Genomic DNA, 19,530 nt, shown 5'->3' on the forward strand with positions numbered 1-19,530 from the left:
TAGAAAGGGTTGTTTTCAGTATTGTGGATATATTTTTCTTCCCAATAACCCATCACTAAGCAGGCATATGAAGGTGCAAAGGCGCTACCAATTGCAGTCCCTTGTAGTTGTAGATAGAATTGATCAGAGTATGTAAAGAAATGATTCGAAAGAATAATCTTTATCAAATTTACAAGAAAATCTGATGGCGGCAACACATCAACACTACGTTTGGCAAGATAAAATGACATTGCTTGTAGACCTACGTGGTGGTGTATACATGTATAAAGACTTTGTACATCCAAAGACACAAGGATATCAGTGCTTTCACAGTTCCAATTATTGATAATATTTAAAGCATCTGTTGTATCCCCAAGGTTTGATGGTAGACTGTGGTCTTAAAAAGAAATCAACAAATTGTGAGAGACTCAGTGAGGCTCCCTATGCCAGATAAAATGGGCCGTAGAGGAGGGTCATTGAGTCGTTTATGAATTTTAGGTAGACCATAAAATACTGGACATCGAGGGAGATCACTTAATAGAAAAGCCTTTTCTTTACCGGTAATCCAAGCTTTTTTATGAGATGCATCAATATATTCATGAATCGACTCTTTTATCCTAGAAGTAGGATTAGAGGGAAGGGGTTGGTAGTGTTTTTCATCATTTAGCAATTCCAATATACCACAGCGGTTCTTTAAGCCCATGACAACAACAGCGCCCCCCCTTATCAGCGGGGCGAATAATAATGTCCTCTCTAGATTCCAAGGAGCGTAGCGCATCAAATTCACATTTTGTCAAGTTTTTATTTTTGGAAGGGGGCAGCATGTTTAGCCATATCTTGATCAACTAGCTGACTAAAAGTGACTATGGTGGGATTTAAATTAGAAGACAGCAGGAACCTAGATTTCTTAAAAGGGGTCACTTCTCTAATAGGTTCGCTAATGGGATCAAAGTTTCCGCTTATACTGTTACTCGATAGGACATTGGGCCTAGAAAAGAAATGTTTCAAGTGGAGCTGTCTAAAAAATGTAAACGAGTCCACTTTCAGAGAGAAGGAGTCAGTATAGTTAGATGGGGCAAACGAGAGTCCTTTCTGAAGTACTGCTTTCTCTGTATCCGTCAGGTCAGAGTCTGAGATGTTGATTACAGTCTCCTCCGGTGGTTCCGTGGGGACCAACGCGTGGGTGGCGGGGGTTCTCTTCTTCCCCCTCGAGCCCCGCCTCGTCTTTGTCTTGGGCGATGGTGGCGTTGGTCCAAAAAAGATGTAGAGTTGGACTGTGGTGGTATGTAACGACCTCCGACGTCGCTCAGGTCATCAGATGAGTCTCTCTCACTCGCTGTAGATAGGGGCGCGTACCTGTTCGTCTTCAGTAGGGGCGGGTGGTTATTCCTTTGAAAATTTCCTTCTACTACCTTGCCATTCATAAACTGTCCCATCTGCATAGTCTTTAGTATCCCGTTCATATTTCCTCATTTTGTAAGTCTGTAGATCTTTCACAAAACTGGATAGAGTGGTGGAGATTTTTTCTGTAACCTCAGCAAACGCATCCGTCATTTTACTCTTTATTTCCTCTTCCACCCGTATGGCCTCAGTCTTTAATTCTTCTTGTTCAGACTTGGTCTTCTCAATTATCAAGAGCATAAGGTCAAGGGAGCATTTGTCTAAAATGTGCTCCCATTTTTGCATGAAGGATTTGTCATCCAGACCAAATGACGGGATTTTGTTAATACGTAAACTGCGCGGAATGCGCTTGGCTCTCCAGTGCTCAGACAGCGTTACGGAGTGCCAAAGAAATCTGGACTCTAGAGAACTTGAAGACTTAAAGAAATCAGTCAGGGACAGTATATTAAGCTCTGGCGGCTTAAACGTATCCTTAAAAAGTGAGTGTGGCACAATAATGTCAGCACCTTGTTCATCAGTGTACGACAATGTCTCTGATCGTGCATTGGTACTTGCATTAATAGATTCAAAGCTGATCATCTTAGCTCTTCTTACAGCGTGCAACGGGAACCTAGGAGGCCTGTCCAATTAGCCTCTGTGGTATATCAGTAGACAAAGGAGGGTTCTCCGCGCTTCTGTCGTTTGGCGACAATCCGGTGCAACCAGGCCAGGACAGATATTTTAGAGAGAAGGAGAGACGACTGTGCAGCTCAGATGTCTTCTTCATTTTCTTTATTTAGTTTGTGCTTAAATCTGGTTAGCATCATGACCATTGAACACAAATAAGCCAATAGCAATTCATCAGGAGGCTTGGGAGGCAGGCACTGCAGTTAATACACAGGAAATTACTGCACTTTTACAGTATCCCTAAATATTATGTTAATACTAAGGTACATACACATACATGCACACGTACCCACACACACACACACACACACACACACACACACACATATATAAATATATATATTTATTCTTACAGGTATCCGTTCTGTGCCTAGACAGCTCAAAGAGGCTAGGTATGACAGTGCGGCGCATGATGACCCGTCTCGGGACCAGAGAGCTGTGGTCTGCGTACAGCATGAGGGGCAGGAAGAAGAAGGCTTGTTTTGCAGACCTGCCTCTCCTGCAGATAGTAACAAGTAAGTGCCAACATGGTGGGATGCTCACTACTAAAGCAATATGGTGGCCACATTCACTACCAAAGCAATATAGTGGCAGCGTTCAAGTATGAACTCAAACCTGCTCACTATTGACCTGCCTCTCCTGCTCACTACTATCTATTGACCTGCCTCTCCTGCTCACTACTATCTATTGACCTGCCTCTCCTGCTCACTATCTATTGACCTGCCTCTCCTGCTCACTATTGACCTGCCTCTCCTGCTCACTATCTATTGACCTGCCTCTCCTGCTCACTATTGACCTGCCTCTCATGCTCACTATCTATTGACCTGCCTCTCCAGCTCACTACCACTACTGGGGTTTCTGTAATCACACATCCTAATCAGACACTGCAATGTTTTTCTGTAGTCGCACATCCTAATCACACATTGTGTTTCTGTTTTCTATTCAGTGGCCTGTACTACATGCCATCCAGAAGTCAAGATTGCAGACGTGGAGAAAGAGGTGGCAGACTTTCTTAAACACGCCCCTTTTAAAAAGGGTGGAACAGGCAAGGTAGGTGTAGTAGAATTTGTTCGCATTATATCAGTAACCTAAGTGCTGTAGCAAGACCTTACATTTTACCCAGCCAGTGGGGTTTATTACCTCAAGACCTTACATTTTACCCAGCCAGTGGGGTTTATTACCTCAAGACACACCACAACAAAACACTAAAATAAAGACGAGAGACAAAGTCCAAATCAGAATGACCACAAAATCCCAGAGGATCACTAATCTCAGAGGATCCCTAACCCCGAGGATCACTAATCCCAGAGGATAGTTTTTCGACCTCATATCTTCTGGTGATGTGACCATGTGACTGGTTATACATTCTGTCCTCATCTGGCAAAGACTGAGCGCTCAATTGACCATTTTCACAAAACAACTCCCAAATTCCAGCTCAACCAGTCACATATTTATTGTTGTTGTTTTTTTGTTTGTTTGTTTCACAGAGTGGAGCGTCAGCTAGCTTCGTTGTAGAGGACTCTGCACCAGAGCAGCACCATCGGCACAGCCCTAGCCCCAGATGTCCCAGCCCTACCCAGACGATGCTGCTATTTTAAATAAATAAATAAATACAGTAAATACATAAATAAATAAATAAATAAATAAATACATCTGATACTGTTCATAGACTCTGTTGATGTACAATTGACCAAGAAATTGTTCATAGACTCATAGGCTCATGTGGCTGTCTAATGAACACATTCAATAAATGTGCTGAAGTCGACGTGTAGTTGACATGATTAAAACCTCATTTAAACATTTGTAATACCTCCATCACATTTTTCTTTTTCAAGCTTTGTGTTTTACACCCATTATGCAAAGCAATTTAATCTAAAACCAAAGTTAATCTGAACTAACACGTAATACGGAAATGTGTTTGACACTCATTAAAAATTATTTTAAAACATGTAAAAACACTTCATATATAATAATTCAACACTTTAACCAGAAACCAACGTGACTGTAACCAAAATAAAATCCAGAAAAAAAGTATTTTACTACAGCCTTTTAATATGGATTGTTATACATGGGATATTTACACAGGTCAATTCAGATTTAAACATGGATTAATGTGATGTCCTTTTAATATCTGTACCATCATATGAGGTGTTCCACATTCATTTACATAAAAGGCTGATACTGTTAGTCCAAAATAACTGCCTGGAGGTGTTACCAAGATGACTGGTGAGTGTAAGACCTAATTGCTAAAACACTAATTGCAGATTCACCTCCATTTTGTTATATTCAGGTTACACTAATTGCAGATTTACCTCCATTTTGTTCAGTTGAGATTACCAGAGAATGTCTAATAAGGGGAGAACTGCCACTCTCGGAAAACTTCCGGTTTCTGAACTGGTTGCAGTTCCTTCTGTGGTTCCACATGAGGGCGCTCGTCCACGAGTGCAGAATGCATGGAGGTCTATGGAGCTGTACCCCTCAAAATCCACTTTTCTCGGGATATAATTTTTTTTCAAGTAATTTGAGTATTGTATTCGAAAGGGGAGGCAAAAAAATACACTTGGTTGAGTATTATATTTTTTAGTCACTTAATTGTTCTAAAAAGCCTTTCAAATGTGTCAATGACGCCATTCATTAGCACAATGCTAGCGTGTTATGTGCAACAACGACCCAACCTGTAAGAAATCAAAAGGACATAAGTACTCTTTCATTCAACTTTTGACCTATAACCCATGTTGAAGTTATACAAACTACAATCAAATCTGAGATTTGTCAACGACAATCAGGTGAAAGAGACAAATTTAGCCGTCTAGCTCCATTGACTCCCATTCACTCATGGCGATCGCCCCCAGTGGAACTCTGGTGGAACTGCATCCAAAATTCAGTACAATGGGACTTAATACGGAGTGGCAAGGCTCTCCGTAGACGGGCTCTGAGATTACCCTAATTGCAGGTTGTGGCTAGAAGGGATACAGCTAAGAACGGAAGTTACGTAACAGATAGTGAAATCTCACCGCTCAGGACAGGAAGTAGGAAGCTATCATGGATATTCCCATAGACATAATATACTATGGATATTCCCATGGATATTCCAAAGAAAAATAGCCATTTTGCGAACATCAACATCACTTTTATGTTATAAATTCACGTTAGAAATACTATTACAAAATAAATAGTTTAGTTATTATGATCATGGGTGTCCCAAAGAAGTAATATAATACGAACACGTAAGTTTAACTTTACGCCGTGTTACGAGAACTTATAATTAAAGACGATCTAACTAGACGTCTCAGCCATGGATATCCGTTTCATAAATGAAAACTATTTTAAGAACTATTTTTATGGATCGTTGTGAAAGAGTTGCTTCACCGAACTGTCATTTCCCTTTGGGGATGGGCCATAGACAATAAAACCAATTTGCTGTGATGGAGCTGCTAACAATTGGACTGAGATCGTAACTTGTGAAACCTGGCATGCAATATTTACTTCTGCATGGAGACTCGACTCCATCAGTAGAGAACACAACATGTAGGCTTACATATATGTGCAATGTATTGGCAGTACCATTATGAATAATATAGATATATGCAGTGAACAGAATATATTATAAGAAAAACTGAATAAATATGGTATGAACCATATGGACAGATATGTACAGTACAGTTATGTGCAGTGTGGTAACAGCACCATTGTAGTGAAGAAACAGTAACATAAACGACAGAGAGGCTTGCTTCTACAGCTACATAAGATAAGAGTTAGAGAGTCACAATACGTCCAATATTATTTAATTTAATTTTAGGGGGGTGGGGTTTGTGATTTTCACATACAAACAAAGCATTTTTTAGCTGAACTCACTGTCCTGACCAAAACTGCGGTCTTTGAGACTGTAAACTTAGTCATGGTTTCTTCCTTGTAATTACTGAGGTACTTCTCAAAACTCCTGTAGCTTACGACGAGAAGAAAGCTGCCATTGTTACAGTAACAGTATCGTCCGTAAACGGGCTCTGGTATCGTCGAGATTTTGCAATATTTCACTATCTGTTACGGAACTTCCGTTCTTTGCTGTATCCCTTCTAGCCACAACCCTAATTGCAGATTTACCTCCATTTTGTTAGATTCAGATTACACAAATTACAGACTAACCTCCATTTTCTCTGACAGTAGTCCGTAGGAGTGTCATTGTCTGGCTGAGGGCTTGTAAAAATGAAGACGGAGACGAAGATACGCAGCAATGCTGATAAACCTGTAAACTCACATCAGACATGCGAACACTAACAATGCTAATAAAGTTGTAAAAATACATCAGACATGCTGATGCTAACAAAACCGTTAGCACACCGTCAAGGCATACAATTTGGGGAGTAGGCAATGGTATATGTTTTTTTTTTTTCATTCACATTTGTCAGTATTAACCTTTCTCTTTTTCTCCGTTTTAGGGACAAGAGGAAGGGTTGAACATGGCTCCAATCCTCAGCTCTGAAATGTACCAGTTCCCTACAGACCCGATGTCTCAGGCCCATTTATGGAAAGTGTCAGTGGTGCTGCAGGACTGCTGTCGACCACTAGGGGGCCAAGGGAAGGATGAGGAGAACAACAGAGATAAAGAACAGCCAGGTGCCGGTAAAGACAAAGCAGACATTAAATAATGCCACTTAAAAGGTGCAGTCAGCAATCATATGTGATTTCAAGCCCCATTGCCACATTGAACAATCATCTCCTCATGATCTGCTAGCTATCCGTTGAGTACACTTAAAATAAAAATATAAAAAATGGATTATGGAAGCAGACCTGCTAATCATTTTGAATAAACATAAACTTAAACTGTGTAATCACTGGCTGCATCTTTAATTTGGTTCTAAAAAGTAAATGATTTACACACAAATGTATTTTCGTATGTGTGTTTATATGCATGTGTCTGTACCATGTGAGAAGTTGACCGCATTTCAAAATATCGAGACATACAAATCTATATAGTCCTGACAGTTAAAGGAGAATTCCGGTGTGAAATTGACCTTAGCTGTACTGAAATATGTTGCCGAGTACTTACATGTGTCCAATAGCCACCTTCGGTCACCCCCCTAGTATTCCGAATTGCGCCGTTTTTCGCCGAGCTTGCATTAGGTTTTCAGTTAGCTGTGGGGGCATTGCGTAGCCTATGCAGCTAAATCGCTATTTTTACACCATTAAAAATGTTCCAAGTAACTCCACACTGCATTGGTAGACTTCTGAGGGTCCTGACATTTAAAACGAGATACTGAGAACTTTGGAAGTGCACAGGAAGTTTGTTAAAAAAGACTGTTTATACAAGCAGTACCTTCAGAGAATCTCTCCGCTGGCCGCCATCTTGTAATGAAGTCGCGATCAGTCGATTGCCGAGCACGAACGAACAGGAAGGACAGGGGAACAGATTGCAAAAGTAATTACAAAATTACTAATTACTAATTACAAAAGTAAATAGGAAATATATAGTTACTGTCTACATGAGCATGATGAGTACACGGTATCAACGAAGCTCAAAAGGTTTTACATCAGTGATGGGAACCTCGAGTAATGTTGTTGACGGAAGACGTGCTGCACACGTGAAGGAAACAGCTGATCAGTTACGTGATTAGTTACATTACTTGTGGACTGGACTTGGAAGTTTGCAAATCTTGAGAAGATGGCAGAATACGAAGACGACACAGAGTTAAACGAGGAATTTGACGACGACACATTTGAATTTGATGGGCGTCCTTATTTATTTGAGCCCGAATACACGGAAGAAGAGCTGCGGGAGCGCCGTGAAAGGAGAGAGAGAGAAAGACGGCTTGCTGAGGATGCCGCCGCCGCCGCAGCCACCGACCAAGCCACACAGCCTCGACCCTCGGGGAATTGGTGGTGTACCTGTCAGTGCTGTGAGGCTATGCCTACCGATGTTGAGTGTTTTTGCTGCAAGGAGTGGGACCTCTTGCAAAATCGCACTCCGGACACACGCTGTGTGACGTTAGATGAAGGGTTCTCTCTCCTACACCTGTGGGTACTGGAAGCTTTTTTCCATGTTCCAAAGGTGAACTGGACACGGAGACCCACACCGGAGGGACCAGATGGACATTTGTCTACTGAGTAAGTAGCCTGCACACTTACAACATTAGGTCTGGCTTTTAGTCGAACAAATATTTAGTGTGAGCCAGTTGTAGTTTGAGTTGACAGCTAACTTGTTTAACTGTGTTGATGACCATGGTAATGACCGACATTTTGTTTACCTTTCCCTGCGTCCCCCTCCCCCACCCCCACCCCCACAGACAATGCAGACTTGTGGCGTACCGAGTTTTCCTCGAGTGGGTGCTTCAAGGAGAAAAACTCGGACGTGGTGAAAGACGAGTGCTCCCAAGCTGTGTGGTATTGGCCATTAGGAAGAAATTCCCATCTCCTAGTGGTATATACCATGGGTTCCAGGAAGCAGAAAATGCTTCCAGGATCATTTAGTCTTCCAAAAATATTTACCTTTTTGAGTGTTTGTAATTATAATGTAAAGAATTGTACAGTAAGTTGATCATTTGCAAATTTTGTTCTTATATAAAATAAGAATATCAAACCAACACAGATCTGTCTGTTTTCATTCCAAACAACTATCAGCTTTATTTGCCAGACTCAGGGTCTGAAACAATAAACAAACAGAAGAAAGAAAGTAATAAAAAATATTTACAAATATTTACAATGTCAATAAATGACGAGACTATATACAAAAATGGTTTATTGCAGTATGTGATTTTAAAGTTGCTTGAAACGTGACAGTCTTTGGGCCACCAACTCAGATGGGTCCGGTCTTGGTACTGGTGCTATATTTGAAAGCAATCTCCTGGGACGAGGAGGAGGACGGGGCAAAGGTTCCAGACTTCTCTCCTCCCTCATCTTCAACACACCCTCCATAAGGTCGTGGCGAAATAGCTGGGAGGTGGCTTCATAAACTGGCTTGGCCACCCACTGTTGTGTGGTTTTGGTGTACATATATTTGTACTGAGGTTTACCTAAAAAAAATAATTATGTAGGCTACCATAAATACTTTATATTTTATGTTTAAATACATTAACATGAGTGTCATGGTGAAATAAGAGGTGGGCAAACTACACATTTTGTGGAGTTCAAAGATGTCCTAGGTAGATAAACAATACGCTATTTCAGAAGAGTTTAAATTGTGCTTTCTTGTGTTTAGCTTCCACTACAGCCTTGGATTTACTGAAATAAATATATATAGATATCTGAATCCAAAATTAAGCTCATAATTCTACTGACCATAGTACTGTTCTGAGCACACAGAATTTGGAGGCAAAGACCTGTCCTTACCTTCGAGTGTTTTATGTTGCCTGCCAACATTCACGTTGTAATCCATGATGGCCAACTCGGTGCGGGCTCTCATGGAATCGTACGTGAAGTGGAGTCTCTTTGGTGCATACTTCAAAGTCACATTGTGGAATGCTTCAAGAGATCCTGCAAAATAGGTCCAATAGAAACATATATCAATATGTGAAAGAGATGTAAATTGATAATAGTTTGTTTTTTTAAAGTCCTGTGCAGTTTGAACTTAGGAACAATGTCATGATATAACAAACTGCTGTATACTTCCTTTTTATATCTATATATTTTTAAATACTGAAGATAATAAAATACTAAGAAAAACAATTCAATAACTGTGAAGGCATACCTGTATGTTTGAAAAGCGCCATCTGCCTCAGATCACGCAGGAGAGTCTTTTCAAGTACCAACTCTTTCAAGGCACGGAAAGCAGCAGAGTCATGTTCGAGCCACCTTTTCTTTTCTTGATCCTCCTCTGTGAGGGGTGGATGAGCACATTTGTACTCTCGCCCATTGTCCTCCCATCGATGGATCCCACGAATATGGTGAAGAACAGATTTCCACCGCCGAACACACTCCTAAAAATGTTTTAAATATAAAAAGAATAATTTACCGTTACAAGTTGTAGAGATACTTTTGTGAAAGTGCATGTATAAATCATGTCTTAGGCTTGACATTCTGTGGATGTGAACTTCCAGATGTAGGTCATGAAACTAATGAAACATGGCTTCATAGTTACCTCTTCGTCACCATGGCTGGAACTGCACGACCAGTACAAGTGGTTGTTGATCGACCTCACCCATGGCAGCAGCTCTCGGTGATCTTTCTTTTTTGATACAGTTACCAGCTTCTTCTTGAGACCTAGACATTGAAAACATCAAACTCAGTACATCAACAACATGAGATAAGAAGCTTCCACTTCTCCAGACACTAACAGAGATATTTGTGTGGATATGTGTTCATCTGTTTATGATACATACTTTTATTCACATGCCATGGGTCGTACTCATGGCGGATGTTGGCATAGCTTTCCCTCATGAGCTTTCGAATAGATGGAGATCTGTCGGTCACCATCACTCCAATATCCACTCCAAGATACAAAAGGTGATTCAAGCCTCTCTGGAAGCCCACTGCCTCCATTGCCACAGAACTTGATGCTTCTGTAACCTAGTAACATAGAAAGAGTATAATTATAGTTATTTTACAGATGATATATATATATATATATATATATATATATATAAGTATATAAGTATATATACTTTTTTGATCCCGTGAGGGAAATTTGGTCTCTGCATTTAACCCAATCGGTGAATTAGTGAAACACAAACAGTACATGTACAGATGATGTACATGGTTCCAACTCCTTGACAGTAATAGTAGGCTTATATCACATGATAATGACATCCATCTATGCACAATTACCTGGACTAGTTCGAAATGAACTATTTCTTTAGTTGCATCATCTTGGAAGGAATATGTTGAGTACTTGCTGCTGTAGCCTTTTGGAGAAACATAAAATAAGTGTAAAAAACACAGCAAAACTCTAAGTTTCAAAGTCAACCAAACTCAGAGGAATAACAATCCTTACCAGGGCTATCACATCTCGCATCACCACACAGTTCCAGTTTAGTTCCGGCAGTGGAAAGTTGGGATATCCGATCCTGAATTTTTTGCTGTTGTCCCTTGTATGCGTGATTAACCACAGGGATCAAGTATTTGGTCTGAATGGCGTAAAACTGTGTTTTGTTTGGTACCTGCAAGTTAATCAGTTCCGCCCACTCTTTGATGTCGGTGAATGTGGCTCCCGTGAAGAATGTGGCGGCACATACCAGAAGGTTGTTGCGGGCCATCTGTCTTTGGTCTATGCACGATGACCATTCTCCAGTATGCCCTTTCAGACAGGTCCAGTGTAATCTTATCTGGCTGGCCCGAGTGGCTATTCTCTTCTCCTCAATGGCCACGCCACACTGAGAGCATGTTCTGAAAAGCTCCATCAGCTTCGCCTCGTCAACTATCCACTTTCTTCCTGCCCATCCATTGCCCCTGCCAGAGCCAGAGCCAGAGCCTGAACCAGAGCCAGATCCCGGGCTGGATGGAGTGGTGTCACTCAGTGGCACAAAATCGATGTCCGCGGGGTCCTCCAACTCTATCTCCCCAAAACTGAGGCTCATGTCTTGCACTGAAGTATCTGCAGCACCTGAAGCACCTGCAGTAATTGTCTCTACAGCTTCCTGTTGATTACATAACAGATGAATCATGTCATTGTGGAAAAGATTGTAGCATTTACCAGAGTGTAACATTTTTATCAAAACCCTATTTGAAATGCAAAATACAACTCACTGATGGTGTGACACCACTGGCTTCCCTCAAGGGAGTCCCCGATGAGAGTGATGTTTCACCCATTACCTTATAATTGGGGAAAAAAAATATAAATATATATATATATATATATATATATATATATATATATATATATATATATATAAAATCACTGGTGTTGCAGACATTACAGTGAAATGTGAATGTTGGCTGAAAGTCAACACAATTTGTAGCTTACCTCTGTGGCTTGCCATGTTGCTGAACGTGCAAGGTACAATCCAGATGACGATGGCCTAGTTCGTGGCCTTACTGCAGGCTGTATGGGGCTTGACAGTGTAAACCTGAGGCCAGAGGACAGATCAGATCTCCTGTGTTGCTGTCGATGGCTCTTTTTCGGTGTGGACTGGGGGGCAGCAGCCATTCCTGTGGCACACATTGCCAAGTCTTCAGAGGTACTTGCCTAAAGAATCCATAAACACAAATACACCTAGTTATGAATTATCTTCAACATAAGCCAACAAACGCTGTGACAAAGTTATTATCACTCAAACTGCACTCCTGTTTTTGCCATCTTCCTAATAGGTGTCTAAGATAAAATTGTGTTGTAGTTAGCACACTTCTTTTTGTAAACACAATCACAAACCTATTGGGAAATAATGAAATCATCGGATCTGCAAAATATAAATCACTACGCTATTCAAAATTTCCGGATACTAGTGACTGGCTTGGACGCCATTCCCAATGAAATGGGTGCAACCATCCCCCACTCACCTCGGCGGACCCCAAATCACGTTCGGCCAGGTTAGGTTACCTGGAAAGCGTTCGGTCCCCCACGCATGCATCTCTTCCATTTATCAAAATACACACTGAAACAACGCCCACCTTCCTCCCTCCCAAACTACATTTCTTTCTATTTCTGATGGTGGCTAGGAAAAGTAACGTTAGCATAAACTACTCTCCGGAATACAAAGCTAAGTGGCTTGTTAGCAAGCAAAGTTTGGTCATGTAACGTTACAAGATTCCAAAACGGTGTGATTTACATGCAAATAGTCAAACAATTTCATACATACCTCCGGAGCAATTACCGTCGCTTTCGGGATGGCATTTTTCTTCAGATGTACCCGTCTTGGGGGGTTTGATCGATCCTCTTGTAGGGATAGCAAACTCGTCTGCATCAAAATGTCGACTACAGACACGGTAATCCTTCTGTTTCAGAATATTTACAGGTGTCTCGACATCGAGTTGCAAAACAACCAGCCACTGTTTCAAAGTGGGCTCCTGGAAAGGTAGCCTGTGAAACGTTTCTGGATTGTAGCTCCTCATTCTCTTGCCACAACCTGGTATTGCACATACGCGAACCATCCTTCCTGCTCTTCGCCTCTTCTTCCTCCGTAATGGTCAGGTAGACCTGTAGCCTGCACACATGCCGGCCGGTCACTCCTCCTCAGCTGTTTCCTTCACGTGTGCGTAGCACGTCTTCCGTCAACAACATTACTCGAGGTTCCCATCACTGATGTAAAACCTTTTGAGCTTCGTTGATACCGTGTACTCATCATGCTCATGTAGACAGTAACTATATATTTCCTATTTACTTTTGTAATTAGTAATTAGTAATTTTGTAATTACTTTTGCAATCTGTTCCCCTGTCCTTCCTGTTCGTTCGTGCTCGGCAATCGACTGATCGCGACTTCATTACAAGATGGCGGCCAGCGGAGAGATTCTCTGAAGGTACTGCTTGTATAAACAGTCTTTTTTAACAAACTTCCTGTGCACTTCCAAAGTTCTCAGTATCTCGTTTTAAATGTCAGGACCCTCAGAAGTCTACCAATGCAGTGTGGAGTTACTTGGAACATTTTTAATGGTGTAAAAATAGCGATTTAGCTGCATAGGCTACGCAATGCCCCCACAGCTAACTGAAAACCTAATGCAAGCTCGGCGAAAAACGGCGCAATTCGGAATACTAGGGGGGTGACCGAAGGTGGCTATTGGACACATGTAAGTACTCGGCAACATATTTCAGTACAGCTAAGGTCAATTTCACACCGGAATTCTCCTTTAACAAGAAAGACAGTTGTTTGCGTTTGCTCAAGTGGCTGTGTCTTCTATTTTTGTTCTGGAAAACAGGGAAAGGAGCATCTTCCTCGTCCTCCATCTCACAGATTGCAGATACAGAGAAACCATACTGTTGCTTTCAGTGTGGCAGGAGTTACCGACAAAAGAAGAATCTCAAACAGCACCAGCGTACTCACACAGGAGAGAGACCATACCAATGCGCTCAGTGTGGCATAGCTTTCACTCACAAGGGCTCTTTGAAACAACATCAGCGCATTCACACAGGAGAGAGGCCATACCAGTGCTCTGAATGTGGGAAGAGTTTCACTAATTCGGGATCTTTGAAACGACACGAAAAAACGCACACTGGAGAGAAGCCATACTCCTGTTCCTACTGTAGCAAGAGTTTCACTTACAATCATAATCTTAAAACTCATCAGCGCATTCACACAGGAGGAAGGTCATTCGACTGCGCTGAGTGTGGCCAGAGTTTCTCTGAATGGGAACATCTCAAACAACACAAGCGCTCTCAACATACAGGCAAAGGCCTGTGCCACTGCACTCAGTGTGGCAAGAGTTTCATTTCCAATCAGAATCTCATACGACACCAGCGCATCCACACAGGGGAGAGACCGTACCAATGCACACAGTGTGAAAAGACTTTCACTGACGGGGGAACTCTTAAACGACACCAGCGCATTCATACAGGAGAGAGGCCATATCGATGCACTCAATGTGGGAAGAGTTTTCATCAAGGGATAAATCTGAAAGTACATCAGCGAACGCATACAAAAGAGAGACCGTATCACTGCACTTACTGCGGCCACAGTTTCACTCGAGAGGACCAGCTCCAGAGACACCAGCTAAAGTTCCACAACGCCGATCTGGAGAGGGTGTGAAGTGGAACATGATGGGCTGGGATATCACAGGTTGTTTTGTGATTAATAAAATATTTTGAAGTTTTAACTGAACAGTCACAGAAACAATTAAAGACTGAGAAAAAAATGGCCACATTAAAGTAAATAGATAACAAGAAAGACACGAGCAACATTAAGAAAATAGAACAAACATAGAACACAGCTGCTTCACTTGGCCAGGTGGGGCAGAGCCCTGTCAATGATTCCTCCACTAGAAAAAATAGATCCATAAAACAAATCTTAAATACAATGTTGTTTGTTAATATAGTCACTGAGACAACTACGGAATCTTTTTTATATTCTAATAATTTGCACAATATATATATTGTATATATAATATGATAATTTGCTGTACTTCATCCAATGGCCGAGCTAGCGCCATTCAGGCTGTCTACTAGCACTCTTCGGGCTGTCAACTAGCGGCATGGAAGCGGTCTACTAGCTTGTTAGATAGCTAATTACCCCATTTCTCAACCTCAGAGCTTTAAGCGTAACTCTCGCCAAAATGTAACCTAGGGTATTTTTGTGAATGTACTCAAGTCAAAATTTTGTTTAAAAGCATAATTACGCCGGAAGCGCTACTTTTAAGCTTGACCGTATTGTCGTGTTCAGGTCAAATGGCCATTTGAATGAGAGTGGTAGGGGAACTACTATGTTTGATGCATGATCGTGTCAAAATCGTTATTTTTCAAACACTAAGAAGGCTCGACACACCATGAAACTTTGATCAAAGTATCACCTGGGTCTCTACACACGAACTTGAGCATTGAGAACATTGTTTGTGTACACAGAGTTCACTAAAAAGAAAGGCTTTGGACAACTCACATTTCTGTGAAGAATGTTTTGAATGCAGAAAGCCTCTGGCACAGTCCAATGCATATGTTGCGTTAGCATTGTTGACTCGACTGGAGAGCCTAACAGCGTGTCCTAACCGGTCCTGACTGCAAGCGACACGAACAGTGCAATTCAACGCAACGTTTTGAGAACTTTTGTCGGTCACCCCGTGTCTATTTCCTTTCTGTCGCTCGTGTTGCTCTGTTATTTTAAATGAGAAATATTACGCAATAGAAGGGCATATTTAACGGATTCAGTGTAGACAACGGATTCAGTGTAGAGAGATAACACCGAATGCTACAAGATAGTCGCTCGCTCGGATCCGGTTAGGACACGTTGTAACACTAGGTCATAAAGCAACTGTCCACGCTCTCAGTCACGTTAGCATCATTAGCATCATGGACTCGACTGGAGAGCCTAACACTAGCAAAGACTTTCTAATGTGGAGACACAGCACTCAAAAAATCCTCCATAGAAATGAATGGTGCTAGTTTGTAATGTTGTCTACACATATCCCACCCCTTCCCCGGCAAAACGTCGACATGTGAATACATTGAGCCAATCATGTGGTGTGATGTGAATACATTGAGCCAATCATATGGTGTGTTGTGAAGACGTCGTGCCAATCATGTATTGTGAACTCGTCGGAAGCCTTGCGCACGCGCATTTCTGCCGAATAGGATGCCCGATGAGTGCCCAAAAAGCGTTGCAATATGGCAGCCGAGTGGAGGGACTTGCCTAAAAGGACTTTGACACTAGGTCAACTATGTCCACGCTCTCCAGTCGCGTTAGCATCGTTAGCATCATCGACTCGACTGTAGAGCCACCAGCTGAGACCCCAGCATTAACGACTGTTATTCTGATTTAAAAATATGCGTGTGCAAGTTCATTATTATTGCAGTAATACAGTTGTCTTGAGCTGTTGCACTGTTACTATTTAGATAAAAAAAACAACAGTGCACAACACATGCTGTTATAGAGTAGTTAGCCAGTCTCACTTAACTTGTTAAATACTTTTCAACACACCATTGATTAAATCTGTTTTGTTTTTATTTTTTGTTATTTTGCTGTTTTTATCCTATTTATCGACATTTCCTGATTTTACTGTTAACCTTTTACATTTATTTGATCTACTTTTTTTTTCAAATCTGATCTATTTCAGGTATTCCTGACATATTTGGTGATGGAACATTTGTAACATTTGTACAAACTGACTGTGCATGAAAATATTGTGTTGATGACAATCATAGACTGTATAAAAAGAGTCATTGATAACAATGCATTTCTTTGGTGTACACCTTTTCTTATGTTTAGACATTAGAGACATTGGAGACATTTGAGCTTGTTGACCAACACTTTATTGTAGGTCTGCTTCAATGAACGCATGTGACCTAGAACCTTAGCCCCTAAAACCTTAGCCCCTAGAACCTTAGCCCCTAGAACCTTAGCCCTTAGAACCTTAGTCCCTAGAACCTAAACAGAAAACTGGGCTTCGCAGTGTGAATTTTTTTTTTTCTCTTCTTCTTCTTGCATTAGTGTTGTACTTGACAGCATTAAACAATTACACAAATAACTAATTTCTCATTAATGAACATAAATGAAGCCACAGCTTCATGCAACAACTTAAATAAATAAAATCAGCTTATAAAATAAATAATCAGCTTATAAAAACAGTCAATGAACATGGGCATAAAACAACAACAAAACAAACAATTGAGATCTGTTAGAAAACTCTGAGTTTCTGAGTGTGGATGGGTGTGTGTGTGAGTGTGTGTGTGTGTGTGTGTGTGTATATATATTGCTGGCTAACATGTATGGAGTGTGTGTGTGCGCATTGTGCGGGCTAACCTGTATGGTGTGTGTGTATACGTAGTGCTGGCTGACCTGTATGGTGTGTGTGTGTGTGGGTGTGTGTTTATGGGGTGTATGTGTGTGTGTGTATGTGTGTTTATGGGGTGTATGTGTGTGTGTGTGTATGTGTGTGTTTATGGGGTGTATGTGTGTGTGTGTATGTGTGTGTGTTTATGGGTGTGTGTTTATGGGGTGTGTGTTTATGGGGTGTGTGTGTGTGTATGTGTGTGTGTGTGTGGAGGGACTGTCGGGTTATGACGGTCTGGAGGCCACTGGAGCAGTCATAGGGAACTCATTTCTGGGTGACAAGAAACCAACAGTGTCGTTACTCATGGTGGCTCACTACACTTTACAGGCAATTACTGTGTGTGTGTGTGTATATGGGGTGTGTGTGTGTGTGTGTGCGTGTGTGTGTGTGTGTGTATGTGCAGTGCTGCTAACCTGTGAGCTCTCCCTCTGAAGTGTCTCATAACACACCGTGCTCCCCTCTCCCTGAGTCCCCCAGCTGCCAGAAGCAAGCACATGCAAACAGTCAACAACAACAACAACAACAACAACAACAACACAAGTCAAAATGGACTACACATATTTATATTCATTTTAAGCAAACCAACATTACATGCACATTACATACAGAAAGAATATGTTGTAATGTTTAACAAACTAACATGACACAAGGTACACATCTTGCTTTTGGAAACATTGGACCCGAAGCCTGTATATGTTTTGTAAGATGCCTCATCTGCATCATTCTTAAATGTTTTGTAATGTTTTATATTTATATATCTGTACCGTGTTGTCTCTATGGACCTTTGTGTCTTGAATAAAGTTGAAATAAATATCAGTCAAAAGTTTGGGGTCACTTAGAAATGTCCATTCCATTTCAGACTACATTATGTGCTTAAATAATTGCAAAAGGGTTCTCCAATGTTTTCTCAGTTACCCTTTTAAAATGATATCAGATTACTTAACAGAATGTGCCTTTGCAACATTGGATGAATGGTTGCTGATAATGGGCAATGTAGATATTGCATTACAGATCAGCCATTTCTTTCTACAACAGTCGAGAACTCTTTTGCAATTATATCTACAGTATAATGGAGTGGAATGGAAATTTGTAAGTGTCTCCAAACTTTTGACTGGTAGTGTATATCTATATATATATATATAAATATATATATATATATATATATATATTATAGCAATACTGTACGTGTTGCAAAATCTTACATCTTCTGGATGTGGTGATCACAACTACGAGTGCAGTCACTGCACTGCACACGATCGGAATGATGATCTTCTGATTGAACGCTGGCTCCTTCTCCTGGTCATCATCTGGAGTAGACGAAAGACACAGTTGCTTCTCTATGGAAAGACACAGTTGTTTCTCTATGGAAAGCATCCTGTGTGCGTGTCAAAGTGCAAGCGACAGTCCATACTCCATAGTAGGCTATTCCAAGTGTCAGTTTATAAACACATCATTTTCGCACATCCCATAACTTTTATGTCGTTTTGAATAGCCACTGCATACCCGTGTGGGTTGGCGTGTTGGTGCAAAATCGGCGGAATACAAGTATGGAAGCAAAATAATTTCATGAAAGCTAACCGCATCATCCAAAGACGGCTCTACACGGCAGTCTTTATATTGTTGAAGTCACTGTAACATAATAATCATCCAAACACCTTAAGTATAAGTATATCTACTCTTTTGATTCTGTGAGGGAAATTTGGTCTCTGCATTTATCCCAATCCGTGAATTAGTGAAACACACTCAGCACACAGTGAACACACAGTGAGGTGAAGCACACACTAATCCCAGCGCAGTGAGCTGCCTGCAACAACAGCGGTGCTCGGGGAGCAGTGAGGGGTTAGGTGCCTTGCTCAAGGGCACTTCAGCCGTGCCTCCTGGTCGAGGTTCGAACTGGCAACCCTCCGGTAACAAGTCTGAAGCGCTAACCAGTAGAGCTCTACACAGCAGTTATTTACCTAGAGCATTCTTCTCCGTCTCTTTGACCTTTACGGTAAGCCCTTACCTGTGACGTTCTTCTGCATCTCTTTGACCTTTACGGTGAGCCCTTACCTGTAACCTTTGACCTTTACGGTGAGCCCTTACCTGTGACGTTCATCTGCGTCTCTTTGACCTTTACGGTGAGCCCTTGTAGCCTTGCCTTGTAAG

The 19,530-nt window shown here is 41.4% G+C and overlaps 1 protein-coding gene and 1 long non-coding RNA gene across 4 annotated transcripts in view; one reads left to right on the top strand and one right to left on the bottom strand.

Annotated features, from left to right (window-relative positions):
* LOC143136585 (uncharacterized) overlaps positions 1–16,785 on the top strand; it is a 43,252-nt gene extending 26,467 nt beyond the window's left edge. Inside the window, exons 17-19 of one of the 3 annotated variants that reach the window (XM_076297297.1) lie at positions 2,402–2,561; positions 2,993–3,096; positions 3,534–3,848. In XM_076297297.1, coding sequence (XP_076153412.1) covers positions 2,402–2,561; positions 2,993–3,096; positions 3,534–3,644 — 375 coding nt within the window. In that variant the 3' untranslated portion in view covers positions 3,645–3,848. Of the gene's footprint in view, positions 1–2,401; positions 2,562–2,992; positions 3,097–3,533; positions 3,849–6,482; positions 6,667–13,824 lie in introns of those variants that run through there. The other 2 variants (XM_076297303.1, XM_076297309.1) reach the window with 2 other exon arrangements.
* Positions 11,489–12,246, bottom strand: LOC143137759 (uncharacterized). The gene is made up of 3 exons (XR_012990090.1): positions 11,939–12,246; positions 11,722–11,787; positions 11,489–11,612 (listed from the first exon to the last, which is right to left on the bottom strand). It is a non-coding gene; the product is annotated as an uncharacterized LOC143137759 (long non-coding RNA).
* Positions 16,786–19,530: the final 2,745 nt, after the last annotated feature.

This window comes from Alosa pseudoharengus, unplaced genomic scaffold (genome assembly GCF_046254945.1).
Source record: "Alosa pseudoharengus isolate Yale_2024_CS ecotype anadromous, Long Island Sound unplaced genomic scaffold, YU_APseudo_1.1 YU_APseudo_1.1_scf_1, whole genome shotgun sequence".
Classification (NCBI taxonomy): Eukaryota; Metazoa; Chordata; class Actinopteri; order Clupeiformes; family Clupeidae; genus Alosa; species Alosa pseudoharengus.